This window comes from Ursus americanus, chromosome 23, assembly GCF_024610735.1.
Source record: "Ursus americanus isolate L20-20 chromosome 23, mUrsAme1.1.p, whole genome shotgun sequence".
Classification (NCBI taxonomy): domain Eukaryota; kingdom Metazoa; phylum Chordata; class Mammalia; order Carnivora; family Ursidae; genus Ursus; species Ursus americanus.
Genome location: NC_142149.1, coordinates 3,371,747 through 3,399,419, shown reverse-complemented (window position 1 = coordinate 3,399,419; position 27,673 = coordinate 3,371,747). Strand labels below are relative to the sequence as shown.

Below are 27,673 nucleotides of genomic sequence, written 5' to 3'. Positions count from 1 at the left end.
ACTGGCCAGTATCTGCCTCCCCCCCTCACTCTCCGAGCTCCTCCAACTAGAGAACCCAGTCTTTCACCTGGAAGTGCCCAGTGTGGACACAGTGCCTGGCACACAGGAGGCGTCAGCAAAGAGCTGAAATCAATAGCTACAGCCCGGGGCGGGGAGAGGCACAGGAAGGGCAGACCCAGCGTCTACCTGCCTGCAGGGATGAGGGGAAAGAGCATGTGACCTCACTGCACACTTCAGCATAGTAAGGGGCAGACGCCAGAGGAACCCATGGGAAGTTTTCTCAGGATTTAAAAAGAATCTCATCACGGAGACCAGAGATTTCCCACGATCATTGCTACAACTCGACTTTGCTGAAGGACATTTCGGATGTTTCTTAAGCTGCTTAACGGGCATTTCTAGAGTCCATGACTCAGTTCTACCCTAAGCCAAGGCAACAGCCTCGGAACAGAGAGCATTTTCTGCCTATTTCCTTTTGTCTGAACCCAGAAGCCAGGACTCGTACAAAAACATCCCTGACCATAACTGTCTCACAACAGGGAAGACGCGGCATGAAGTCAGCAACCTGTCACATGCGTTTGTCTCTGCTTTCAAAGTGAAAATGAAGACATTGTAACCGTGCAGAATGAAGCCTCAAAAATTAAAAACCTCCCACCCTCAAATGTCCCTGCGTGCTTTCATAAAGATGTTGAAACTCCTACCACCCCACCCTCTGTATCAAAACCATGAGATGGTTTTTAAAAGATGGGAAGAGTCTAGGACAACAGCCAGAGGCCCTCAGAAAGATCTGCCAAAGCACCTCCCCTGCAGCAAGCTGCTGGGGCAGGGCTCGCGCCTGGCCCACCAAACCGCCCCTGGCGAGGAGGGGGCCTGGGGGAGGCCATGTCCCGGGACGCAGGAGTGGTCCCGTATCTGGGTCTCGGCAGGTGTAGGACACCTGGACACAGGTATCTATGGAGAACGCCTGGCTTCCGCATGGCACCTCTGTCACCCCCACAGCAGCAGGGGTCTGAAGCCCCGTAGGGAAAGTGGGTGAAGGGAAGCACATACTTGGCACAGCCGTTCAAACAGGCCTTCTGCATGGCATCGATGGTGTACCGGAGAAACTCGTGTGCATCCTCCTGGTTTCCGAAGCGGAAATGCCGAGCAATCTCTAAGGAAAGAAAGAAGCATCAGACTGGCAGGGAAGAACTCATGCCTCTCCCCGAATCACCCACTGCTGTGCTTATCACCGACCCCCTCCGCAGTCCCAGGGGTAAGCGGCAAGCGAGGGAATCAAGAGCTCTGCATGAACTGTGCGTCCCAACCCCAAGTCCTCATAGTAGGCGTTTTCTCAATGAGACCCGAGGGCCTGCACTCTCCATACTTAGCAGCAAAGCACGGATGCGGGAGAATACCAGGCACTAAGAATGGGAAACCCACCGACGAACTAGTTTTCCAGGAGCCAGAACAGAGCACAAGCGGGTCACAAGGATGCCGCACAAGGTTTCAGAAACCAAGTGACCCATCTCTTCTACCGAGTGAACAGGAAATCTGTGCTAAACCGTCCTGGGCTGTTCAGAAGAGCCCCGGCCTTGCCTGCCTCCCTAAGACACAGCCTCTGCCCCCTTCCTGGCCCAAGCCTCCCCATCCTTCAAGGGGAGGTCAGCACTCTCCTCCCCCCGACCCCGACCCACACCAGCCCCTCAGTCTGCGCCGGCACGTGTGCCACAGTCCGGTGACCTGAGGTCTTAGGACTCCTCCCCGTGCCCCCCGGCACCCCCTGCCCGCTGCAGCCTTGGGTCTGGCTGCTGTGCGGCCAGGAACGGACTCTTACTTTTCAGATCCCGGATGAAGGAGACGGGCTTGATGGCGTTGCCGCTGTTGGCGAAGGCCTGCACCATGTGGTTCTGCATGAGGCACAGCATGCAGAAGCTGCCCTGGTGACCTGCACAGGGGAGGGGCGGTCCTCGCATGTCAGCGCGCCCCCGCGGCCCACTGCCCCGCCCCCACACGGCCCCACCCGCCACCCCGCATTGGCTGCCCACCTGGGTGAGCTGCCCCCGGGGCCCCTGGAGCCAGTTACTAAGAAGAGCAGTAAGACTGATTTGCAAAACGAAGCCTGGAACAACGTTTCCGCTACCATCTAACCCGTACCACGTGGTAAGGGAGCCCGTTTCAGGACTTCCCGACAACCCCTCGTTCACGCCTCACACATGGAGTCCACCGTCCCCGGCCACGTGGCTCTGGCTCCGGAGCGCACGGCAGCCGCAGACGGAACGGAAACGGGGTGGGCAGAGCTTGATCCACAACGTGGGCCAGACGGAGCCCGCGGGCCGCGCCCGCCAAGCCCTGCCAGGCCTGAAGCGCTGCGGCTCCTCGGGCAGCGGGCCGCGCGCGTTCACCTGTGCCGATCAGGAGATCCACGCGCGAGGAGCGGTACGAAGCCGGAACCACGCAGCTCCAAGCCGGCTGAGGCGTCTGCACAGGACAACTGCCGTCACCGCGAGTCTCCCGTGCCACCCGCCATCCCCACCGGGGTCCCCACGGCTCCCACCAACGGAGTTCCTGGGCTAACACACGTGCACACGCCCACACAGTGCGTGTGTTTAAGCTGCTTTACGTAAGTCACGCCGGACGTCCTGCTCAGCGGTCAGTTTTGACGCAGCTCTGGGTCCCTCATGTAGACTAGAGTATCTCACCCCATGGACACACCACGGTTCACTACGGGCTCTCCGCTGACACACACGGACCCCTCCATGTTTCTGCTCCTCTCTCCTTGTGTCCAACCTCCTGGGAGGCACCCACCCACAACAGACTTCTGGGCCCGAGGGCAAGCACCTCTTCAGTTCTGCAAGCCACTGCTGTCTCACACACACTACAGTACCGCCCAAGCAGACCCAGTCGTAACAGAAAAGGCACCACAAACCGGCGTTCTCCCCCGTGCAACAGCTCTCCTCACCCAGTCCTTTCAACCCACCTCAAAGTCAACAACGAGACAGCGTGCAGCCTGTTTATCGCATGCACATAAAGATGCCAGTATTTATATACAGAACATAGCTCGTGGGGGCAAAGATGCGGAGGGACCGGAACCCCTCCCTGTGCACCGTTGCTGAGGATGCACACTGCTGCAGCGGCTATGGGAAAAGTGGGGCGCTCCCTCGAAAAATTAAGACCACAATTCCCACATGATCCAGCAATCCCACTTCTGCGTTAACACCCGAAAGAAACGAAAGCAGGGTCTTCATCAGGCACTTGTGCACTGATCTTCACGAGAACTAAAACACAGAAGCCAAGTGTCCACCAACAAAGGAACGGGTAAGAACGGTAGTGTGCACGCACAGTGGAATATTATTCAGCCTTAAAGAGGAAAGCAAATTCTCACACCTGCCACAACACGGACAACCTTGAGGACATGACGCTGCGTGAAGTCAGCCGGTCACAAAAAGACCAATACCGTACGATTCCACTTAAACGAGGTAGCTGGAGTCATCAGGTTCACAGAGACAGAAAGTAGGATGGTGGGCACCAGGGGCTGGGGGATGGGGACGGGGAGTTAGTGTTTAAGGGGCAGAGATTCTGTTTGGGAAGATGAAGGGGCTCTGGAGATGGATGGTGGCACGATAATGTGAATGCATTTAAAGCCACTGAGCTGTACACTCAAAAACGGTCAATCCTGGGGCGTCTGGCCGGCTCAGTCCGTGCAGCGTGAGACTCGATCTCGGGGTCATGAGTTTACGCACCACACTGTGCGTAGAGATTACTTAAAAAAAAAAAAAACCACTTTAAAAGTGGTAGATTTTACATTATGTGTATTTATCATAGTAGAAAAAAGTTTTTAGCTAAAAAAAATGCTACTATATACACTACCCCTTTGGAGGGATCTTGGAAAACGGTTTATGTGAGCGCCTTTACGTCAAGGGGAGGTTTTTACTTTTCATGTCAGAGCTTTCTGGACTCTTCCAACCATATCCATGTATTACTTTTATTTTTAAAATGACAATAATGGCTGAGGGGGCTCAAATTTAGGCAAAAAACTGAAATGTTATTTAAAAGAACGTAAACGTAAGCATTCACAAATGCTGAACGGAGCGCCCCGCCCCCAATCTAACTCAGGAGAGGACAGTACTGTGACAGCTGCGTGGGAATCGTGCCTCGAATGATCACGCACAACACCGCAGACCATCAGCCTGATAAACCGTCACTCCCAAAGAGGGCAAGTATCAATTTTAGCCTGGAATTCCTCAAACACGGTTTCCCAAACCCCCGGCAATAAGCAAGATTGATTTAAGCGGCATGTGGACATTCTTCAGGTAATTAAGGAAAACAGAACATAAAAGTCAAATGCGTGACTTCTGGGACCTTGCTACTTCTATTTGGAGAAGGATGTCCAAAAGGACAGAGCCGAATCCTCCTGCAAATTTTACATCAAGTGTTTCTTTTCGGGGTGCCCGGCTGCTGGCTCAGTCAGTGGAGTGGACAACTCCTGATCTCAGGGGTGAGTTCGAGCCCCACACTGGGTGTGGAAAATACTTAAAAAATCAAGTCTTTCTTTTCTAGCGAGATCTCAGCGCAGAAGCGCTCCTGCAGGCAGGAATCGGCGCTCTGGGCTACGCGTACAGCAGTCCGGGTCACACTTCCCAGAGTCCTCTAGTCTTCAAATAGCATGTATTCGAGGGCGAGAGCACAGCCCGGGCCCGCGTGGGGCCGCTCTCAGAGCCACGGGGGGACAGGCAAACCAATACTAAGACTTCTCTTGATACTTCTACTCTGAGAAAGCTGAGACACTACGGCTAGCATTTCAGGGACACTGGGGCGCTCACAGGAGAGGTGTCCTGAGGGAGGGCGACACGTCCCGCCACGAAGAGGGGCCGATCCTGGCTGCTCCCATCTCGCTGCCACGGGGTGCAGGGTACGGGGATTTCCGGGTGTCCCCACTTTCCCGACGTCAGCCCTAACCACGCTGACGAGGGTCCCGCCGAGGAAGCAGAACTGGAGGGCAGCTGTGCAGGGAAGCAGGGTGAACAAGGAATGGCAGGGCTCCCTAAGTCTGGAGAGCAGCGTCTCCTCACCGAAGTCATGAGGAGAAAACAGAGCGCTGGGGCGCCTGGGGGGCTCGGTCAGCCGAGTGTCTGACTCTTGATTTCTGCTCAGGTCATGATCTCAGGGACGTGGGATCGAGCCCCGCCTCCACTGAGTGGGCTTGAGACTCTCTCTCCCCCTGCCCCTCCCCCCACCACGTGCTCCCTCCCTCTCTTAAAAAAAAGTCTTAAAAAGACAAAAAAACGAAAACCACAAAGACAGCCCAGTTGAGTCTTACTAAAAGTCCACCCAGAACCCCCTCGACATCACCAAGGTCACGACCGGAAAGAGCGATTTACAACCAACTTCCCCTGCAACGGGCACGGTGCCTCAGTGTGTTAACTTCGGCTACCACAGAGCCACCACGGTCATCGCAAGATGTCTAAGAATGCTACTTCCTTCACGTCATCTTTCACTCATTTAAAAAAAGTAATATAACGCATCTCCCTGAACATCACACAATCCACTTTTACCCTAACACTGCTGCTCTCGTGCTCCCATCTCCCTGCCTCTGCGTCTCTCCTGATTTCCTGATTTTCACTGTTTACCAATTTAAAAAAATTACTTTTCTTAAAGCCTTATCCCATACGTGTATACCTAAACACCGTATCGCCTGTTTTTCAACTTTATAAATAGCAATTCACGCTGTTTGCGGTCTTCTGGGACTTTTCCTTCACCGTATGACTCAGCCCCACGCACGGAGCGGTCCTTCCTCCCCCTGCCCTGCTGCGTGACATTCCTCATGGGCCTCGACCGTGATGCGAGCATCCGCTCTGTTGATGGGCACCCAAGAGGCTTGCAATTTGCTGCTTGCAGACATTTTTACACAGGCGTCCTGACGGGCACGTATCCGAGCCCTTCTGCAGGCAGAGCTGCCGGCGGGTCGGGTACTTGGAAGAGAACGCCCGTTCCGGGGAGCATAAAACATTCTCGCTCGTCTGCATGTGGACACTCGGTACCGCCAGGCTTCTGGATGTGCCTCCATCACAAAGGCGTGGCGTGGTACCTGTCCTGGTTTTGATGGCAGTTCCCGGATTCCCAGCAAGGCTCAACATCTCTCCCTGTACTCTGACCATGAGTTCCCTCTTCTGTAAAATGTCAGTTCATGACTTTTTTACTTTTTTATGTCTTTCCCTTGTTGGTATCCCTGTATTCTTTCCACATTCTCGGTAGCGATCCTTTGCTGGTATGTGTCCTGGGTTTTGCCTCCAGTTCATAGCTCCCTGTTTGCCTTTTAAGTGTTTTCTCGGAACACGTGTTAACTTCAATGCAGCTGAATCTGTCATTTTTCTTTAATAGTTGGTGCTGAGTCTTGTTTAAGAAATCTCCCACCCAAGGTCAGAAAGATATTTGCCCATGTTTGTTGTAAGAGCCTAATACTTGGGGGTGCCTGGGTGGCTCAGTCGGTGAAGCATCTGCCTTCAGCTCAGGTCATGAGCCCCACATTGGGCTCTCTGCTCGGGAGCGAGTCTACTTCTCCCTCTCCCTCTGTGATCTCTCTTGCTCTCACTCTCTCTCAAATAAATATCTTTAAAAAAAGAGCCTAATATTTGCTTTTGGTATTAAATTTATAACGCATTTTTAAAGTTCCATGAATTTCAAATGGGAGACACATGGAGAACCAGCACTTACCACACCTCCAGGTGTAGGACGCAGTCTATTTCTGGGCTCTACGCTGTTCCGCTGTCAGTAGGTCCCCTCCCTGACCCAACACCATGACACTTTAATTTCTCTAACTTGCCCACACTTCACAGTTGGTAGGGCACCTCTCTTCTCATATTCTCCTTCAGAAGTGTCTTGGTGCTTTGGGGTCCTCTGCCCTTTTTCACATAAATTTTAGAATCAGGCGGAGCTATGTTAATTTGGGGAGAATTGACTTTTTTATAACAGGGAGGCTTCCCTCTGAAGGCAGCTGTCTTCATGTACGCAGATGAGTGTGTCGCGGTCCCTCAGTGAAGGACTGCTCGGTAACTTTAGGTCTAGAGGCTTCATCACTTCTGTTGTGATTATAAATTTCTTTTATAGTAGCAAATTTTTGTAAAAAACTCCTTGTTTTTTGGCATAAAGAAATTCAACTAACTTTTTGTATGTTGATGCTGTATCTGGTCACATCGCAAACCTTCTCATTTATAGATTCTCTTGCTTTTCAACGCAGGGTTGTCGTTTTCAAGGAACAATAGCGCGCTCCTTCCTTTTGTCCCCTAGGTCACTGCTCTGGCTAGGACCGACACATCTTAACACAAGTGGCGAGAGAGACCCTTGTTTCGCTCTGTATTCTGAAGGGTATGCTTCCAATATTATCCTATCTAGAATACTTTAGTCGTCGTGTTTGGTAGATACCCTTTATCAAGACAAGGAAGCTCCTTCCTGCTGCTCCTTTGCTAAAAGTTTATCATAAACTTCTTTTGGGGGCATTATTTTCAGGTTTTCTCTTTTAATCTGTTGATACAGTAATTAAGGAAGCAAAATTAGCAGTCTCTTACATAGCACTTACCGAGTGCCAAGTACTATTCTGAGCACTTTACCTACCTCATTCAGGCTTCCCAACAGCTCCATCGGGGAGATGATACTATTACGCTGCAGATGAGGAGCAGGAAGCTTCTAAAAGGTTAACATTCTCAGGGATCACAGCACTTAGGGGCAGAGCCAGGACAGGACCCCCAGCAGGCCCACCTCCGGAGGACCCGCTTCACCCGTCGTGCTGTGTACTCTCCACCGTCACACTTAGAGATTTTCTTTCTTCCATTTTCTTTTTTTTAATAGATTTTTTCTTTTTTCTTTTTTAGATTTTATTTATTTGAGAGAGAGAGAGAAAGAGCAGGGGAGAGAGGAAGAGGGAGAAGCAGGCTCCCCCCGGAGCAGGGAGCCCGACGTGGGGCTTGATCCCAGGACCCTGAGATCATGAGCTGAGCCGAAGGCAGACGTTAACCGACTGAGCCACCCGGGAGTCCCCAGAGATTTTCTGATATTAGAACATCCCTGCATCACTAGGACGAACACGAGTTGCTCACAGTGTTTAAGAGACTACTGAACGTGTTGTATTCTGTCCAGACGTTTTGTTAACTACACTCGTGAGTAAGATGGGGCTGTAATTTTTCTTTCTCCTACTGTACTTGTGTAATTTTGTTACCCAAGTTATAAGAACCTCATAAAATGAGCTGGGGGTTCTCTCTCTTTCTAGTCTCTGGAAGAATCTGTGAAGCATTGCAACAATGTGTTTCTCAAAATGTTCATACAGCTCACCCATAAATCATCTCAGTCTGGTATTTTCTTCATGGGAAGATTTTTAACCACCAATTTAATAGTTAAAAGCTTTCTACTCTCTTCATTTTTGGTAAGTGACATTTTATTTCATCTTTACCCATTTTACGTTTCTCCTCTGGGGCATGATTTATAACGTACACAGAACACTGCACCATACCGGATGTGTAGTCACGGAACGTACACGTTTTGGACTTGTTTTCTGACAACACCTTTCTCCCTTTTGGCAGTTTGGGACCAACACTCTACCCAAGTGACTGGCTTCCGCGGCCTGGCCTGCAGTGGGCACATGTCAGATTTAGGTTTTATCAGTTACTCCATCACGGACTTCACGCCTAAGTCTGACCCGGCCGAAGGCTGCTAGCACCACGGGCGCCCGGGTTTGTCCCATCAGGAGACCATCCGGCTCCCCCCGAGTCCCAGCCCGCCCCCGGCTGCCGGCTCACACTCACAGTTGCGAGTATGCTCCTTGGAGAGCAGGTAGTTGGCCAGAGGCGGGGTGTAGGTCAAGCACTGGATGGTGGAGTTCAGGAAGCAGGTGTTGCCGAGGTTGTGCAGCCCCGCTCCCACGCGGTAAACCCGCTCCCACTTCAGAGACAGCCGCTCCGTGGGGAAGAGCACTTTCTGTGGGGCGGGGACACCATCACCGCCGCTCTCGTACGCATGCTCGCTGCCTGAGAGAGAAAGGGACAGGGGAGGGAGGAGGGCTTCAGTCTCCGCACAGGTGGACCACGAAAAAGGAATCGCTGATAGGTGCGCTCAGCATACACTTGCCAAGATGCAGTGTCAAAGGGTCACCGGGGTCCCCGCTGACTGGAAGTTACTACAAAGCCCAGGAGAAAACCCAGTCATCCCGTGGCTCCTGCAGATTGCTTGGGTCTGGAATTCAAGGAGCCCTCCACGGAGGAGACGACACTGAGAGAACGAACAGCTGGAGCCGAGCCTCCGCACTCTGAGGCCCAGCCCATTTCTTGTTTCCCAGCCCCGCTTTTGAGCCTATTAAACACACACACGTTCCAAGGCCTCCCTAAGGACACACCTCTCTTTGTGACCAACCCTGTACCATTATTTCTGTAACTACAGAGCCATGGACCCCACAGAAGCTTCACAACTCTCTAAGCACATTCCGTTTTTGTTCCTCCTCATTGGTCAACACTTCATCCATCCACTTGGTCAACACACAGTGAGACCCCTTCTGCCAGCCCACCGTGTGTCCGTACCCTGTCTCCTGGCCTGTGGCTCGTCTCCACTCCTGTGGCGACTGGCTCCCTCCGTTTTAGGGTTCAGCAAGACATATTTGCTCTTTAATGACTCCAGCTGATAGGAGAAACTCTTGCTGGCTGGCTCGAACTCGATCTTCTGTAAAAGGACCTTCTTGGCAGAGGAGGCCAGAAGCTTCCCCAGCTCTCCATCGTCAGCCGGGTCCTTGCGGCCAGGTTTCAGGGCTTCCTTCAATTTCTCGACTATTGGCATGGTGCATCACTGCGGGGACAAGCAGGAACACAGAGCGATGAGTAACTGGGTCCCAGGAACAGAGCCTCACTTCTCTGAAAATCCCCTCTGCTCTTTACGGATGCTAGCCACATAAAAGCTTCCCTGGATTGGTCGCCAACCCTACAAAGGAAGTGTAAAACATGGAGACGTATTACCAGCCACCTGGACAGAGTCGAGTCCCCCACGCCTCTGTCAAAGAGAAGGTGCTTTCACAAACAGCACTAAAGGGACAACAGGGGCATGTGCGGCACGCGTGTCTTCGGTAAGGGACTATGGGCATTGGTTTGCTGCCCCTCCAAGAGGTGACCATGTGCTCCTAATGTCCGCCCCGGAACAGGGAAACACTGATGCTCTTAAGACACTCTGGCTGCACACACAAATCCATATCACAAAACAATCAGCCTGGTGAGCTGCGGGAGCACGCCTCTCTGCTCAGGCCACGCTCTTCGAAACGAACGCCAGAGGCCCCGTGTGATCACTGAAAGGATGCGAGTCCGCACCGAGACGGCTCCGGAAACACGAAACACGCGATGCAGTTCAAAGACTCGGTATAAGAAAGTAAAACATCTCAATAATTTTGAGACTGGTTACGTGCTGAAATGATAATATTTTACATATATTGGGTTAAATAAAATATGTTGTAAAAATTAATTTCAGTGGCTTTTTATTTCTTAACATGGCTATTGTAAAATTTTAAGTTGTATGTACGGCCTGTGTTATTGGACAGTGCTTGTACAGACGATCCTTCTGAAGGTGAGCGAGGAGAGACAGGACAGTGGCAGGACTGGAATGGTACACACGAGACACCCGGACTTTAAGAGGGAAGTGACAGCTCCGGCTGGAGTGCGGCAGGCCTGGCTTATCCCTTCACCTATCGGCTATAAACTCCAGGGACAACCACTGTGACTTCGCGGCTCCCCATTCTGAGGAAAACAGGGGCTGAAAGCAGCACCACGGGTGGTTTTGAGGTTACCGAGGTGAGAGCCGGCTGCAGCTGCTGGCAGTGGTAACGGGCAGGACTCCCGTCCATACCTCTGACTGCGACGCGCTCCCTCTCAGCTCAACCACCCAGCCAGAGCTCAGGGGCAATCTGAGTCACAGGTAGAAAAATACGTTCCTTAAACTGCTCACTCTTAGAAAATGAGGACCGCCTCAGGTGTCCAGCATCCAGCCTGCCACAGGGGCACGGATTAGGCAGGCGGATCCCCGAACTCAGGGAAAGGATTTATAAAACTGTTCGAATTTATCCCTCATGGAGCATCTCATTCCCGAGGTCAAATTTCTTTATCTACAAAAATTTCTGTAGGGGGGCACCTGGGCGGCTCAGCGGGTGAAGCAGCTGCCTTCGGCTCATGTCATGATCCCAGGGTCCTGGGATCGAGCCCCACATCGGGCTCCCTGCTCAGCGGGGAGCCTGCTTCTCCCTCTCCCTGTCGCTCCCCCTGCTTGTGTGTGCGCATGCTGTCACATAAATAAATAAAAGCTTAAAAAAAAAATTTCTGCAGGGGCGCCTGGCTGGCTTAGTCTGTAAACTGTGCGCCTCTTGATCTTGGGGCTGTAAGTTCGAGCCCCATGTTGGGCGCAGAGATTAAAAATAAAATCTGAAAAAAAAAATTCTGCAAAGAATACAAGAAACTTACTTTTTAAAAAGCAAGCACAAATTCTTTGATTTGAGGAAATAAAAGAACCTTTCCTGAGGGGAACTGGCGAAGTGTTCGCACCCACTGAAGAATGACTGCTAGGTGACAAGCCGACAGCTTGGAGAAATGGAAAACCACGCCGAGGCCTCCGCCGGCTCACCTGGGACACCTGAACTTGGGCGTGTTGCGGCTGCAGCATGCGGTCAGGTTCTGGGCCAGACCGGGCAGGAGCAGTGCGGGACCCTCGGATTCGCGTGCTCCTCGCTGTGCCCCGTGAAATCAGCAAAGCTGCAAGTCCGTCGTTCAGAATGGGCATCCGAACCTGTGGGGTGAACAGAGCACCCCGTGAGGCCGCTCTCTTCCCCTATCTCCTCAGTCCGCCGCGCGATCACAGCGCAGGAAGCCTGTCTGGTCGATCGGCATTCGGGCTGAAGGGAGCGCGGATGGTGCTGGAGTGAGGGAGTGTGGAGAAGAGCCGAACGGACTAGCTACAGGTTACTACAAAGTGAGTGATAAGAAAACACTGCCCTCGGCTCAGTGTCTTAACCTTCAGGTCTGTGACAAGTCCAAGGAACAAAAGTCTTCAGTGAACTCCAGTGTAAATCACTTTCCAAAGAGCGAGAGGTAATTAATAACCTCCTCACCTCCAACTTCCAGATTTCATAAACCAGTAGAATTTCACACACACACACACACACACACACACACACACAAAAGGAATCGAAGGAGCAGTAAGAATTGTCACATTTTCGCTTTGCTAAGTACAGATTTTTTTCTTTATCCATCCAAAATCACTATGATTACATAAAATGAAAATACTTAAAAAAATGTTCTGCTGTGAAAACATTCAAATATATACAATGCGGTGAAACAACACGGGGACCACCATGATTCCTTTATTCAGCGTCACTAATTACTATGTAGGCCCCTCCTGATTCTTCTCCTGTCCCCACATTGTTGACAGCAAATTTCAGATCATCATGCCTCATATCCATAAATAAAAATATACCAACACCAAAATAAAGGGGAAGCATAGTGAATATAATCTCAGAATGAAAACCAATCTGTAAGGGGAAGATTCCAGTCTCCCAAAAATCTCCTTACAATATCCCTGTCTTAATCGAAACTCATACCTCACTATGGACAGGTGAGGACATAGATGGACATGGGTCCAAGGGCAAATGTTCAGGAACCAAACAGCAAGGGGATAAACAGAACTTGGGAGATATAACCCAATTTATTTCAAGAGAAGTAATTTAAAGAACATCTATCCCATAGCCCACCCCTCAATGTGGAAGTCAGAGATTTTGAACAATTTTTCAAGTTCTGACAAAGGTCAACCTCTATGTCATCAATTCCACCCAAAACATCAACAATAACTAAAAATTCATCTCTCTCTGACATGCAGGAACCCAGAGAAAAACATCCTTGTAATCGTCAGCAAGCCCTCTGATGTACGTATCTGACAAAACGCTCTTCAAAAACCGAGAAAGATGCTTCCTCCACTCCAAGGTCCAGGAACAGCTCAGCTTCTCCCATCATCTCTCTACCTCCAACAGCAGGCAAACACAGCATCTGCAGAATACCCTTCAAGCATAGCCTCTCTCCCTCCTCCCTCTAAATGCACTTTTCCAGGATGAAATGCACTCAAGACTCACAGGGTCAACCACGTGCCGGTGGGGGAGGAGCCCCAGATGGACAGAGCCCGGGGCCTCCCTGGGGCACTTTCACAGGGGCCTCCACGCTCTTCTGCAGAGCTTGCAGAACACCAGTCTCCAGCCAGGAAGGAGTAAGCAGAGCCTCCCTCTCCTTGGAGACCTGATTCTAGGCATCTCTTAGAGAAAGCAGGCTGGCCACGATGCTTTCCTCTCTCATCTGTCTCCGTTTTAGAATGGTGTTCTGTCTAGCTCCTAGTACCCCAGGGGAGACTCAACACTACCCACCAGTACAAGGATTATTTTAAAATCCCACAGCTTGTCCCCATCCACTCACATTCACCATGACCATGACCCCGAAGAAGGTTACCTTCTCCAGGGATAAGTCTTTCCCATATTTCTTACTAAAAGAAAAAAAAATTTTCAGCACTACTGCCACACAGAACAGCCTCCTCCAGATTTTGAGTTAAGCCATTCCAGAGAAAGTCTGGGTCCTGCATTAGTAATGCTTCTCTGGGTAACGACCATGCCCAAGACCGACACAGACCCTTGCCTCCCCGGACTCCCTGGGGCTCCTGGCTGGGGCAGCTCTCTCCACCACCGGTCAGCGTTCCCTGGGAACAGCAAAGAGCATGCCTCCGGACCCTCTCTGTGGACCCCTTAAGCCCCTCGCGGACTGCGCAGCCCTGGGCCTTCCCTGCGGATCCTGGAGCCCTCGCGGACCGCGCGCCCCTGGCCTTCCCCGTGAACCCCGGAACCCTCGTGGACCGCGTGTCCCTGGCCTTCCCCACGGACCTCCGAACGGACCGCGCGCCCCTGACCTCCCCGTGGACCCCCGAGCCCCTCGTGGACCGCGCGCCCCTGGCCCTCCCCGAGGACCCCCCCAAGCCCTTCGCGGACCGTGCGCCCGACTTTCCCGTGGACCCCGGAGCCCTCGCGAACCGCGCGCCCCTGACCCTCCCCGTAGATCCCCGAGACCCTCGCGGACCCCGCGCCCCTGGCCCTCCCCGTAGCCCCCCGAGCCCCTCACGGACAGCGCTGCCCCGAACTCCTCGCTAACGAAGTAGCCCTGGGACCTCCCCACCGGCCCCCGAGCCCCTCGCGGCCGCGCGCTCACGTCTCCCCCGCTGCGCCCCCCTGCAGGCCGCACCTTCCCGCGCCCCAGGCACAGCGGAAGCCCTCCACCCGGCCGGACGCGCAGTCTTCCCTCGGCCTGCGCGCCGCCGAGACCCGGCCCCAGCCTACCCGGCCCTCGGCGGGCCCGGCTGCAGGCCCGCGGCGCTGGCGTCTACTCCGCCAGGGCCCTGCACACGCACCATCCGGGCCTCGGGCGCCTCACACACGTGTCACGGCGACGCTTAAAGGCACCGCGACTCGCGGCCCGCGCTGCTGGACTCGAAAGGTCGTGGCAGCTTTAAGAGACGGGGCTAGCTGCGTCCCCGCTCCCTGGGCCCGCCCACAGCCGTTCTACGCAGCCTATACGTCACCCTTCCACCCCGCGGCCCCGCCAGCCTACGCGATGACGCAAGCACGCAGAGCCAGAGACGCCCCGCCCCCTTGGCCGGAGCCAGGCGTGTTCCCGGAGAGCACGTGAGGCGTCCGCTTCCGGGTCCGTAACGCGGACGTGCACCTGGCGCAGCCTCGTACCCGGTGCCTTGCACACTCCGCGTCCAGCCCGTGGCGCGGGGCCTCGGCCTCACTCTCTAGGGCCCTTTAGTGACCAAGACACGGACGGGGAGCGATGAGGGCAGCAGGCCCAGGAAAGCCACGGGAGGCCAAGCAAGAAGCTGTTGGGATGAAGGGTGGGAGAGTAGGGGGAGTGGTGGCGTTTGACCTTTGAAATGTCCGGGGTGGGGGGGCGCTTGTAATTCCCGCCCCCTTCCTGACCTCCAAAAGCATTACCCTGTAACGCTTACGTTAAGCTTTTGGTGGAACGCTTGCAAATGACGTACTGCTTCTGCAGTATTTTTAAGAATGCTTTTCACTTGAATCATTCCTTCCCGTTCTGAGCAGGGGGGGAGAGGGAGCGGCTCCTAGCCTGACCGCCCGTGGCACTTTCACAGAGGCAGAGAGTGGGAATAAACGACACCCCCCGCCCCCGAACCACAGCCTTGTGCACACAACACTATCAGCCTGGTCTGTCTTGGCAGGGAGGTCTGGAGCGGGCTGGGTGAGTTCCCGGGCGAACCCCCGTAGATCAAGTCTCCGTGCCCACCCCACGCCCCACACAGTCCTTGCAGCCAGGAATGGGGATGGAGAGTGACGAGAGGTGTGACTGGGACAACATTCACCCTGTGGTGACTGCTACGTGGGTGCTGGTGTCTTGAAAAAGCAAACAAACAGGAACAATACTGTAGGAGCCTGAGCCTGAGACTAAGAATCCCAAGAGCTTCAAACTGAGATTTGTTCCTGGTGTGATCCCCTCTGTGCCCTCAAACCATGATTCAAACAGACAGGTCTCATGTCTGATAGTATGTATCGGTGAATGAGTAGAGGGTGGGGGCAGTTTGGAAGGAGTGGCAGCTGGCAGGGGAACGAGGAGACTTGGGTTTTATCCCAAAGCTGCCCTAATTAGCAGGTTGCTTTGGACAGTTAACTAACCTAAGCCTCCCTTTCCTCATCTGTGGAATAAAGGCGATTTCCAGCAGGTCTTAACAACACTGAAGACATCTGCTTCCGTTGTTGAGCTGATACTATGTCTCAGACACCTAGTGGACTGCTTTGCCCACGTGAGATGCTTTAATCCTCATGGCAAGCCTACAAAAAGATGCTGTTCCCTTTTTACAGATGAAAAAACTGAGTGTACCATCCCCGCAAGCAAGCAGTGATGTGAGGGTTTCAACCCAAGTTCGTCAGGCTCCAGGTTCACACCTGTAGTTCAGGCCCTCAGAGGAACCCCAAAATTCTGGTGAAATGACAGATGAATTGCCTGACAGGCCTCCATCCTGCTTGAGGATGTAATCTGAGCCCCAGAAGTTGGGAGGAGCCTTTGGCCAGCCACACTCCCACCCTAACTCCCCCTTCAGAGTCTCTCGAAGAAGCCTCAGAATGGAATCTCCTTGAGATATGTTCACGGGGGCCTTTCCTAAAGTGCTCACTCTCAAAGGTTACCAGAGAAATGCAAATTAAAACCGCACCGTGGGACATTTCACACCCACTAGAACAGCTAAAATTAAAAAGACTACACGTTGGAGAGAACGTGAAGCACACCGCTGGGAGTATGAGCGATGCAAGCATTTTGGAAAGAAAAGTGAAATGTTTCTTTGAAGTAAGAGACACCCAGCCCGTGGCCGTGGCTACCCCACTCTATGCCTGCAGCCCGGTAAATGGCACACGTGCAGGTGCCCACCTCTCTCCCCCGATCTCTGGAATGGTGGTCCAGGAAGGGCCTGCTGGTCATCTCCCTGCAGGGTCCACAAGCACTTCAAACTCACCATACCCGCCCAGAAACGGGTGCCTCCCCACTGCCTCCCCTAAGCTGCCTCTCTTTTTCTGCCCTGTTGGCCACTTGGCTGCTCTGCTGGAGCTCAGACCAAATCCTTGCCCTTTTCTGCTTTCCAGGCACCCTGGTGTCCCCGAGTGTCTGGCCACTGGGGGTCACTGGCGAGACTGGAGGGCAAAGGAAAGGGGAAGCGGGACCTTTCTCTCCCTCCCTCGGAATGCCGCATCCAGAGAGGAGCATTCTCTGCCTCCCCCTCCCCAAGCCATCCCCTCCCTGGGCTCTTGCAGGCCTCTTCCTGCCTCTGACCCTCCATCGGAGAAGGGCTAACAGCTGCCTATTGTTCTCTAGCTGGCTTCCGTCCTGATGGAACCAATCCCTGCGTTAATCCCCTCTGTTTGAAAGGCTGTACGGAGTGGTTTCGGTGTTCCTGATTGGACCCAGGTTGATCCAGACCCCCACATCCACCTTCCTGGCCAGCATCCCGGTCTCCTCTCTTTCCCTCACCCCATGTAAATCATCCATCAACCAATTTTGCTAATCTTACTTCTCAAATATTCCTCAAACCACTCTCTTCCCTCCATCTAATTGCCCAAATAGAGCGCCTCTCCATCTTCACCTGCATTACTGGAATGGCCAAACCCATCCCTCGAACTGCCAGATAGAATAATATGTTTAGAAGGTCTACCCGAAAACACCGTGCATCTGTCTGAACCCTTCCCCGTCCCTTGAAGCTCGGGAAAATCAAGCTCTCCTCAGCATGGTCTCTAATGGCCCTTGGGGGCTGGCTCCGCGCCTGCTTTTTTTCCTCATTCCCCAGCCACTCCCTGCCCTGGATCCTCTGGTGGAGCTAAATCCAAATGCCCCCTAGGCCCTAATCAGGTTATCTCTGCTCCAGGCTCATGCTGGTCTTTGCCCTAAATTCCGTTTCCCGCTTGCCCTTCTATAACATCCTCGGGCACTACCTCCTCCAGGAAGTCTTCCTAGATTTCCTCCATCCCTGCCATTAGGTTGGCGTTGCCTTGGGCCGGTTGCACATTCCACTTACACACTCAATTGGAATGTTCTCTGGTCTTCTCCCTCCCCGTGACGACTGGTAAAGCTCTCACGATGTCTCCCTCATCTCATTGCAGGTACACTGTGCATAAATGTCTATGAAACCCAACCAAACAAAAAATGACATGCTCAAGATGAGACCACTTAATAATCTCTAAATCCTGAAGGAGAAAAGTAGAGGAACACTGGAGATTCACGAGGAGTCTCTCTCACACACACACACTATAACCAAAATGAATCAAACGAGAATTTGCCTTAAGAAACAAAGCGCATTACCAGATTAACAGTACTGCTGCCCAGGAGTCGCCTGTGCCCGGCCAAAGATACGCGCTAATTTCTGGAGAGACCGCAATCGCATCTCTAACTGTAAATTAGTAATTCTGACTTTCATATCAGTTGCTGTGAGTTTGCTTCCTACGAGTTGTTCTGGCTGGGCCTACAAAACCCTAACAATTTCCTCTTTTCTAGACACTGCCAAATTCAGATCCAAACCCTCCCCTGGCTGCGCCCACCAAGGAAAAGCCACACGATGGATTCCCAGAGCCGTTTTAGACCTTCTCTCCTTGGACTATGGATGGCCTGCAATGGAATTTGGCCCATAAAGATCTTACTTTTTCATGAATGTGTTTGGTGGTTTGGCCAAAAAGTAGCCAACAGGCCTTAAATTCCTGTGCCGGCCACTGGCCTGCCTCCTCCTTCCCTCCCAGGGCAGTTTTCTCTCTAAAACACAAACGAACCCAGCATAAACACACAGGTGTGTATTTTCTCTGCGCGCATAGGAATCGCTGTCCCCAACTGCTGACACCGAAATCCTGCTTGAACCTTTACGGAGGCCATTCGTGTCCCGCTGTCCTCAGGATGCCTCCCCCTCCTTGCCCCAAACCCACCTCCCTCCCCCCAAATTCACCCCCCCCCCCACCAGCCTTGCCTCTCACTTCATTCTTTTGGGTTTCACTCCCTTCCTTAGGTCCCATTGGTTGTTCTCTGAAACACAATGTTACTTTGCACAGCGCTGTTACTGTTCTTTTTGAAGCAAGGCATGTATCCTCGTTTGGCCTCAGGACTTGATTATATACATTTTTCAAGAGTGTTCGAGACCTTCTCTTAAATCCCAGCACCCCCTTGCATTGGAGCCTCTGACTCCAGCGCTGCCCGGCGTGGCACTGAGAGAGGCTCTACTGGACTGTTCCTTGCCGCGTCTGGGCCTGCCTGGGGCCGAGGTGGGTACAGGCCCAGGGGGCCCAGGCCGGAAGCTGCCTGTAGTGAGTTCAGTAGTGACTAATTCTCTCCAGAGCCTGGAAGAGGAAGTGACAGGTGTCACTCCCAAGCCAGAGGCTGACAATCTGCCAGGCCTCCCTCCTTCCTCTTTGTGGCTAAAAAGGAAGGGCTCTGAGGCTTCAGAAGGTGGTGGGGACACAGAGGGAAAGAGCCCAGGTCCCTGAATCGCCCGTGGAAGTCATCCAGCCAACGTCCCCACTGGTCCCGGCAAGAAACGCGCACCTTTCGTTTGCCGCTGAGACGCCAGCTTTGTTTGCCGCAGCGTCCAGCGCGACCGCGGCTGGCAGACTTTGGCTCCCAGATCACAGGAAGTCAGGGTAAGTCTTTCGGGCTCAGCGGTTGTGGGGTGCTGCATCCAGTGCCAAGCCCCAGCATCTGGGACTATGGCAGAGGGGGTTCGACACACCTGGTGTGCTTGGGGAAGCTGTCCTACAATGACGGGGGGCCGCCACACCCCAGTTTGCTCAGGGCAGTCCTGGTTTATACCTATTGACCCCACTCATTGAAAGCACCGTCTTCTCTCTCAAAAGTGTCCCCGTTTGGAAGATAAATTATATAGAGATGAATCTTTCAGATAACTGAATCTTACCCTCTCTAAGTTCACACATGGCCACCAGTAACAGGTATTTTGGTGTTTTGGTGTGTCTTAATGGAGACTGGGATTTTATTGTCATCCTTGCTTCAAAGCTCATAAAAAGGAAGATACATTTGTATTTGTTCTGAAAGCAATAGAAAACAAAAGGGAAGCCACTATGCAGCTCTTCGTGCAGAGAGAAGGCAAACATCACCATGTGGGAGGCGACCCGCGGAGGGTAGCGTGCTTGCACAGCTGTGTTCCGGGGGCTCGTGGTCCTCAGGGATGCTGCAGAGGAGGCCGGACCCTGCCTCTGCCTGGGTTGGATCCCAGCCCCAGTGCTTGCTGGCTGGGTGCCTGGGAAATGGACCTCTCTAGGCCTCAGACTCCTTATCTACCAACCAAGACCGATGAGAGCACAGACTTCTCGGAGTTGGCAAGTGTCACCTAGGATAATGGATGTGAAACCCTCGGTGCCAGTCCTGGTGTGGACTAAACGTGAGATTTGGGGTTATTATTATCAGAATGACTTGCTAAGCCATTGCCCACAGGGGTTTAGCATTGGAGTCTCCTGAGCCTTGGGAAAGGTCGTGAACAGGAAAGGGGCAGGGCGTGTATGCAAGCCCCACAGCAAGCCTGGGACTGCTCTCCTCCAGAAGGCCTGCGTCCGGGGTTGCTGTCTGGGAACTGGGATTCCGGTTGGGTTCCCCCGTTCTCTGATAAGAATGGATCCTGGGGGGGGGGGGCGCCTGGGGGGCGCAGTCGTTGAGCGTCTGCCTTCGGCTCAGGGCGTGATCCCGACATTCCAGGATCGAGCCCCACATCGGGCTCCTCCGCTGGGAGCCTGCTTCTTCCTCTCCCACTCCCCCTGCTTGTGTTCCCTCTCTCGCTGGCTGTTTCTCTCTGTCAAATTAATAAATAAAATCTTTGAAAAAAAAAAGAATGGATCCTGGGGACACCTGGCTGGTTCAGTCGGGGGAGTGTGCCACTCTTGATCTCGGGGTTGTGAGTTCGAGCACCGTGTTGGTTGTGGAGATGACTTAGAAAAACAAAAGCAACAAAAAAGCATGGATCCTGTGCCTCAAGCACTTATGTCAAGCACCTGCTTTTCTTCCGGGAGGCTGGAATTCTGCTACACGCTGGGCAGAGGGTGCCGGCATGACCAGCACCCAGTAAAAACTGCCGGGGGTTAGGTCTGTGTTGAGCCTCCCTGGTTGGAATCTTGCAGCTGGAGCTCCCCACCTCCCACAACTTCGCTTGAAGGGGAACATGTTGGGTGGCCTAAAAACAAACATTAATCTTTCAGCTTTATTTCCAGGTCCTGTATGCAGCATTGCCTCTGCACCCCATTTTGGGTCCCATCCCCAAACCCTCTTTAGCACTCGACCTTTCTGTTATTGGCCCCCGCCTGACAGCCCCAGCATTTTGCAGCATTTCGGATTTGGACTTGCCTCACGTTTTTGTTTCAATTAATTGGAAAGGAATATTCTTCCCAGTTGTCACAGAACAAAAATGGACAGAATCGTGTTTCCGAATGTCTTCTTTCTTTCCCGGTTTGTTTCCCGGAGGAGAAAATCTGCTGTCAGAGCTGATGGTTTCCCCAAATCAAAGCACTGCCTTTCACTGCCGGGGACGCATGGCCACCGAGCGGGGCAAGGCGAGCTGTGGGGCCGCTCTGAGCTCGAACCCGAGGCTAAAGATAGGACCTGTTCGTGCAGGGGCTTCAAAGTCTTCATGCAGAATCCCTGGTAATGGCAAGTTGTCCATAATAAAACTGACCCCAATAAAAGATCTGTTAGCTCCACTGTCTCGTCGGTAAGTTAGATCAGGGAACAGCTAGTGCTACCCAAACTTCTAGAGGTTTTAACCAGCCCTGGCGGCCGGCCCCGGGACCCTTCACACTGGACCCTGCAGGGTCCGTTGCTGCGTTTCCATTTTGAACCCGCATGTGTCTGTTTGGGGTTCGGACCCGAGGCCCCATGCACGTTCCTTTCACAGAAAGCGAGGCTGAGGGGGGAAGAATGGTGTCTGGAGACTCCCTAACAGTCTGCTTACCCCGTATGTGGGTCCTCAAACCGATTCGAAATGGCTTGCCAAGATGGAGACAGCTCGGATAATGACCGGGTCACGGGTGCGTGGAGTTCGTTAGATCACGCTCTGCGTTGTTTTTTGTTTTTGTTTTTTTAAATATGTTTGAAAATTTCCATAACGAGAAGTGCTTTTCAGAAGTCACATTTGACCTAAACTACATAAAAGAAAGGAAGTGGGTAGCAGTCGTCTGGTGGGTTTGCTACGACCCCATGGGGCCTGCGGTCCGGAGGGGCACAGATGCTGGGGAAGGTCATTTGCACGACATGTTCAAGTTTAAATTATGACGGGGTCATCTTTCCCAGCTGGAGAGGAGGAGAGCGGGGATGGGGACAAAAGAGCCTGGAGAGCAGCTGCCATACACGGCCCTCGTTAGGGTCCTGACGCAAGCCAGGGGACCGTAAAAAAGCACTGACAAGACCATGGGACCTGCCCGCACGCTGACTAGATGCCAATGGATCCCTCAAAGCACCCGGGCCTCTCTTTCTCTTGGGGACACATGTCCACCTCCACAGGACAGGCTCCCCTGGAGGTGTTTGGTTCCTAAGCTAGGAAGCGACAGCTCCGAGCATCGGATCCAGCCACACACACAGAGCCAACGTTCTTGATAATACTGTTTATTGTCCATTGACCGAGCGATCACTCAAGAATGATACAAAGCATCGGAGACATGCGCAGTCTGCTTGTCAACGTTCAACAGCTCTCACGTGTTCCCAGCACAGGAAGGTCTCAGACTTCATAGTCCAGCAAAAACACATTGCCCAAAAGTTAAAAAAAAACAAAACAAAAACAAAAAACCAAAAACCCAAGCAAAAACAAACACAATCAAACAAAGCTTTAAATTACGGCAGATGTCCGATATTTCTTAATACTTATCAAGCAAAGGTTTGAAAAGAACTACAATGTAAACTTCATTTTAAATATTTTGAGTTGCTTGCATGAAGACAAGAATGGAAGGAAGAACGAGCAGTGTGCAGAACGTAACACATAAATTAAACGACGCCGAATGGAGAGGCTTCCTCAGCTACATGCACGTTGCAACTGTTCACTCTGACGTGTCTGAGTGGCTTTGTCTCTCGGCTGCCACTGGGCACCTCATCTTGAATTTTTTGTTTCTGTTTTTGTTTTCTGCTCAGCATGGCTAGAAGACAATGTGTGTGGATTGAGTATAAAGGCCATTTTTTAGAACCACCGACTCAAAGATCCTTTACTTTGTAATGATCTGAAGCAGAGAACAAAAAGTAGCAGATGGAAAAAGCAACCATACTCAAAGAAGGAAAGAAAAGATCTGAAGGGACCCACCATCATAGGCTAGCTACCATGCCATGCTTTCCATTCTGGGTCAAAAGCTTCCACGACGCAGAAACCTTAAAAAAAAAGTGCAAGTCTAACACCTACCAAGGGTAATAAAAAAACACAGCACAGGAATGATTACAACTGATGTCGGAAACAAACCAAAACATTTAAAAAATCAGCAGAAACAGGAGTAAATGTTACATATGATAACACCATACAGGAAGCAAACAGGGGTGGGGTGTTATATTGATTGGAGGGGTCTGGTGTTCTTGTATATACTGAAATCACATGGACTGGTCCATTATGACATCTTACAAACTTTCTATCACTGTACAGCATGAAAGCGGCCTTGACGCGGGGGCGGATCCCTGGCTAGTCCCCTAGTCTGCCCTGGAAAGGGCAGTCATCAAAATCTGTGCTGACCAGGTCCCGGCAGGCATGGGGGTTATTACACGCCACCTGGGGGTCAGGAGTCTTACAGGTGGTCTGGGGTCACCGCAGAGTAGAGCAATGCTGAAGAACGTAGTGACTTTGGAAGCATTCTGCAGGAGGACCACTCGCAGGCTGACACGCTCGGGTTTCCGGGTTTCCGTGCGTGCTCGCGCACGTGCTCGCGCACGTGTACGTTTGCGTAATTTGCGCGAAAAGCTCAGATCAGTTTATACTGCATACAAGTAGGAAGAAAAAGATGACTTTTTGTTACTAAGAGATTTCTGCCTGCCTTAACCCCCATTTTCCTGGCCGCAGAAAGCCACGCTTGGGGAACGCGTTCTCTAGTCCCCTGGGACGTTTCTTTGACCGAGATCAAATGTGACAAATCTAAGTGGAGGCTGGTGCGGCGGGGATTTGGCTTCACAGATTATCTGAGAATTCATCTTTAGGAAAATGAGATGTTGGCCACAGTATCCCGCAGGCCCAGAAAGAGATTCACGGAACCCACCTACCTCCCCGATTTTTCCCTTCCTAGGTAAGACTTGACAACACGCCCAGCTAACTTCACTCCCAGAGACCCCACGCCCAGCACAGTGACTGTCCGTTTTTGCAGCGGGTCACGGTAAAGCTGTGGCACTTGCTTGGGGGGGGGGTCTGAGGTGCGTTGGGGGGCACAGCAGGGCCTGGTTTTCGATGTCCTCAGGATGTGCAAACAGCACAGCCAGCCCGCGCCACTGGCCACACACAACCCCTTGCGAAGCCAACGTGTACGACTCAGGCGGATGCCTGACGCCAGGAGGAGGAAGCCAGACTCACTTGACAAACCCGGGAATAAATGGCCAGGGGAGCCCAGTGTCCCCCCAAACGTCTGCCCTCAGGGCAGAATGCCACGGACTCCCCCCCGCATCAGGGTGCGTGGTGAGGGGACTGAAAAGGACTTGGCTGAAGCTGTCGCCCACATCGTACAAGGCTCTGCAGCGTGGCTCCCACTGCGATTCTGCGGATTAACGGGACTAACTGGGACCCCTTCAAGAGCGAGCCACTGGTCCAGGGCGGCCTCTGTATTTACGGGAGTCACAGGTGCTGGGAGTCCGTGATGGGCACAAAGGACACAGGGGTGCTTGCGAGGGGCGGGGACCACCACCCTAGGACCAGAGGTGTGGAAGCTGCAGGAAACGAGGGACATGCCCCTCTCGAGATGAAAGGGACCTGGTAGGCCTGCTACACAGTCTTGCAACGACCCTCAAAAGTTTCTGCAAAATGCACATTTCCAGGCTCTGCCCCGACCAGGCCTGGGGGACTCCTACGTACGGGCCGCCCGCTCAGTGTTTGTGACAGTGCGAGGGCTGGGGCTGGGCCCGTGCATCCCACCCCTGCCCGCACCCAGGGATGCCCAGGCTGGCGGATGGGGGTGTGGGACCACAACCACGTTTAAAAGGGCAATGGGGGTGGGAGGAGACTCACACTAATTTAGACCCACTTGGATGACTGTTTTATTCATGCTGTTTCCGGGAAGGGATGTCAGAGCTGGACCAGTCTAAACTCTTGGAGGCTTTTCCGTTGGCCAAAGGGGTGCTGTTGGCCAGCTTACGGGTCCTCAATATCGAGAAACTCCTGCTTGGGGGGCGCCGCTCCGCGGTACCACGCACAAGAACCGTCGCTTCTCTTGATGCAGGCGAAGAACTTGGCCTGATGCCCGTTGATGTTCTTCTCCGTGACCCAGTCCATCCAGAGGCACTCGTCCGGAGACGAGATGTAGCATGGGATCATGGGGCAGCGCGCGATCTAGGAAGAAGGACACGGAGGCGGTCCGGTCAGGGACAGAGGCCGCTCAGGGGGCATCTCCAGAGCCTAGCCACGTGCCCGGCAGAGACGGTCAAGGGCAGTTTGTCCACGTGAGCACAGTGGCGGGGGAGGGAACATGGGCTCGAGCTGAACCTGCTCCATCAGCAGCCCTTCCTGAGCACCCCCTACTCTCTAAACTGCAGCGGGCAGCCTGCCTGGGTGGGGGGATGGGGCCTGGGGGGACCCCTGTGCACAGCTCCCGCACCCCCAGCTGCTGCAGGTGCCCCTCTGCTTTGGGCCATCTGGTCTGCCGTCTCTGAGCATGCTGCAAAGGCCTCAGTGTGGCCCCACCCTCCCAGAACCACCACCACAGAGGGCCTTAAATTTCCTGGAGCTAGCTAGGTTCCGTCAAATAAAAAGGATGGTGTCTTGCTCCGAAGCACGCATGGGCTTTGAGGGGGTCGGCAAGTAGCACTGTGGTGGGGGAACTTGAGTCCACAAGTGGGAAAGGGAAGAACTCAGTTTTGTTCGGCTGTGAATTTTTAAATTTAAATTCAATTAACATACAGTGTATTATTACTTTCAGAGTTCAGTGATTCATCAGTCTTATATCAGGTGCCCTCCTTAATGCCCATCACCCAGTTACCCCATCCCCCACTCCCCTCCAGCAACCCTCAGTTTGTTTCCTATGCTTAAGAGTCTGTTATGGTTTGCCTCCTTCTCTGATTTCATCTTGTTCTATTTTTCCCTCCGTTTCTCTATGCTCCTGTTCTGTTTCTTAAATTCCACCCATGAGTGAAATCATGTAATTGTTTTTCTCTGACTTATTTCGCTCAGCATAATAGCCTCTAGTTCCAACCACGTTGTTGCAAATGGCCAGATTTCACTTGTTTGGACGCTGAAGAACTCCGTTTTAATCTCAAGTTAGGCAATGATGCGTTTGTTCCACGTACGCGCAGCTGTAGGTCAGAATTCACATTCCGAACAGGGTAAGGGACTGGCTGGCGTTGATGGACCGCGGAAGCAAGAGCGCCTATCAGCAAAAGCCAATCCCTGCAGCCTTCCGGCCCCAGACCCACTTCCGGTGGCAGAGGGGCCTGGCCCCTGGCGGGGCTTCCTGTGCTGGGGCTGGAGGCACAGGCGGTGGGGACCAAGGGCAGCAGGAGACAGAGGACCCAAGCCTGGGCCATGGAGATCTCACTGTCTACAGCTGCACATATCGTCAGTGCTGCTCTGGCTGCACCTCGCACCACCTCTGGGTTGCGTTTTTTTTTTTTTAAGATTTTATTTATTTATTTATTGGGCAGGGGGCACGAGCAGGGGGAGCAGCAGACTTCCCACTGAGCAGGGAGCCCCATGCAGGGCTTGATCCCAGGACCCCAAGATCATGACCTGAGCTGAAGGCAGATGCTTCACCGACTGAGCCCCCCAGGCGCCCTTCTGGGCTGCTTTTAAGAAGGGGACTGGGTGTCAGGGTCCTCTGTGGGCCCAGTGCGTGGAAATGGCTCGGACGTTCTTTCCCAAGGCACTCAAATCTTTGCACCACGAACAGCATCCATAGAAGGTACTCACAGCCCCCTGTTCGCCCCATGAAATTCCTCCCCCTGGAAGGCTCTCCTTCCTAGAAGCTCCAGGCCACAGAGCCAGATTGCCATGACCTCCCAAATATCCCTCGGCAGGGGCAAGCCTCGGGGCTCTGTCCCCGGCCAGACAGCCGCACTGGTAGCAAGGCCGTACCTCCCCAGAGCCCAGTCCTCAGGACCCCGTGGACGGAGAGGCCCTGGAAAGCCAAGGATCAAAGCCCGGCGGTCTCCCTGGAGACGGAAGTGATGAGGTCAAGGCCAGCTTACCTTGCACTCACAGCCCATCTGGTACCTGTGGTTCAGGCTCTTCTTCTGGGTGGTGCTCAGGGTGTCCCAGGGCACGATGAAGTCACACAGGGTGATGTGCATCTTGCCGTTCCCCTCGGCCTTTCCTGAGGAGACAGAGATATCCAAGCTCAGGGCAAGTCACAGGTCCTCCTCCTCCCGCCGCCCCCCGCCCCCGAGTACGGCTTGGGTGTGTCGAGGCTCACTGCTCACAGTACCGCGTGTTGGGGGCTGAGCTGCGGCCTCTCCAAAATCCCCAAACTCCTGACCCCCAGCACCTCAGAAATGTGCTTGTGTTTGGACACGGGTCTTTCGTGAGGTGATGGCGTTAACCGAGATCCCATGGGGGGGGCCACATACAATAAGAACGGGGTCCTATAAAGACGAGATCAGGACCCAGACAGGCACAGAGGGGACAAGCATTGAGGGCACGGGGAGGACACGGCCATCTGCGAGCCCAGGAGAGAGGCTTCGGGGAACCAGCCTGCCCATGCCTGATGCTGGGCCCCCCCGACCCCCGGACTGCGAGGGACTCAATCCTTGGTCACGGCAGCGCAAGCTGACGGATACACCAGGATTGTGTGTGCCAAGCAGAATGAACACTCGAGAGCACTTGGCGGACACGGGAAGAAAACCGACAGCGAGCACTTAGCTGCGGTTCCTTCCAACGCTCTTCCACGCACGTGATTCCGCACGAAGGAGATCACATCGCATGTAGATCACGTTTCCCGCTTTAGTTTTCACACACA

At 53.2% G+C, this 27,673-nt stretch overlaps 2 protein-coding genes across 5 annotated transcripts in view; both read right to left on the bottom strand.

Annotated features, from left to right (window-relative positions):
• Window positions 1-14,505, bottom strand: part of USP36 (ubiquitin specific peptidase 36) — a 37,282-nt gene extending 22,777 nt beyond the window's left edge. Inside the window, exons 1-6 of one of the 4 annotated variants that reach the window (XM_045813992.2) lie at window positions 14,425-14,505; window positions 11,614-11,775; window positions 9,540-9,801; window positions 8,772-8,993; window positions 1,814-1,924; window positions 1,048-1,150 (exon numbers count right to left, since the gene is read on the bottom strand). In XM_045813992.2, coding sequence (XP_045669948.1) covers window positions 1,048-1,150; window positions 1,814-1,924; window positions 8,772-8,993; window positions 9,540-9,792 — 689 coding nt within the window. In that variant the 5' untranslated portion in view covers window positions 9,793-9,801; window positions 11,614-11,775; window positions 14,425-14,505. Of the gene's footprint in view, window positions 1-1,047; window positions 1,151-1,813; window positions 1,925-8,771; window positions 8,994-9,539; window positions 9,802-11,613; window positions 11,776-14,225 lie in introns of all 4 variants that reach the window. The other 3 variants (XM_045813991.2, XM_087854037.1, XM_045813990.2) reach the window with 3 other exon arrangements.
• Window positions 14,506-22,144: 7,639 nt separating this feature from the next.
• The window catches only part of TIMP2 (TIMP metallopeptidase inhibitor 2), a 45,844-nt gene continuing 40,315 nt past the window's right edge, over window positions 22,145-27,673 (bottom strand). The window contains exons 4-5 of the mRNA XM_045813965.2: window positions 26,907-27,031; window positions 22,145-25,056 (exon numbers count right to left, since the gene is read on the bottom strand). Coding sequence (XP_045669921.1) covers window positions 24,859-25,056; window positions 26,907-27,031 — 323 coding nt within the window. The 3' untranslated portion in view covers window positions 22,145-24,858. The remainder of the gene's footprint in view (window positions 25,057-26,906; window positions 27,032-27,673) is intronic.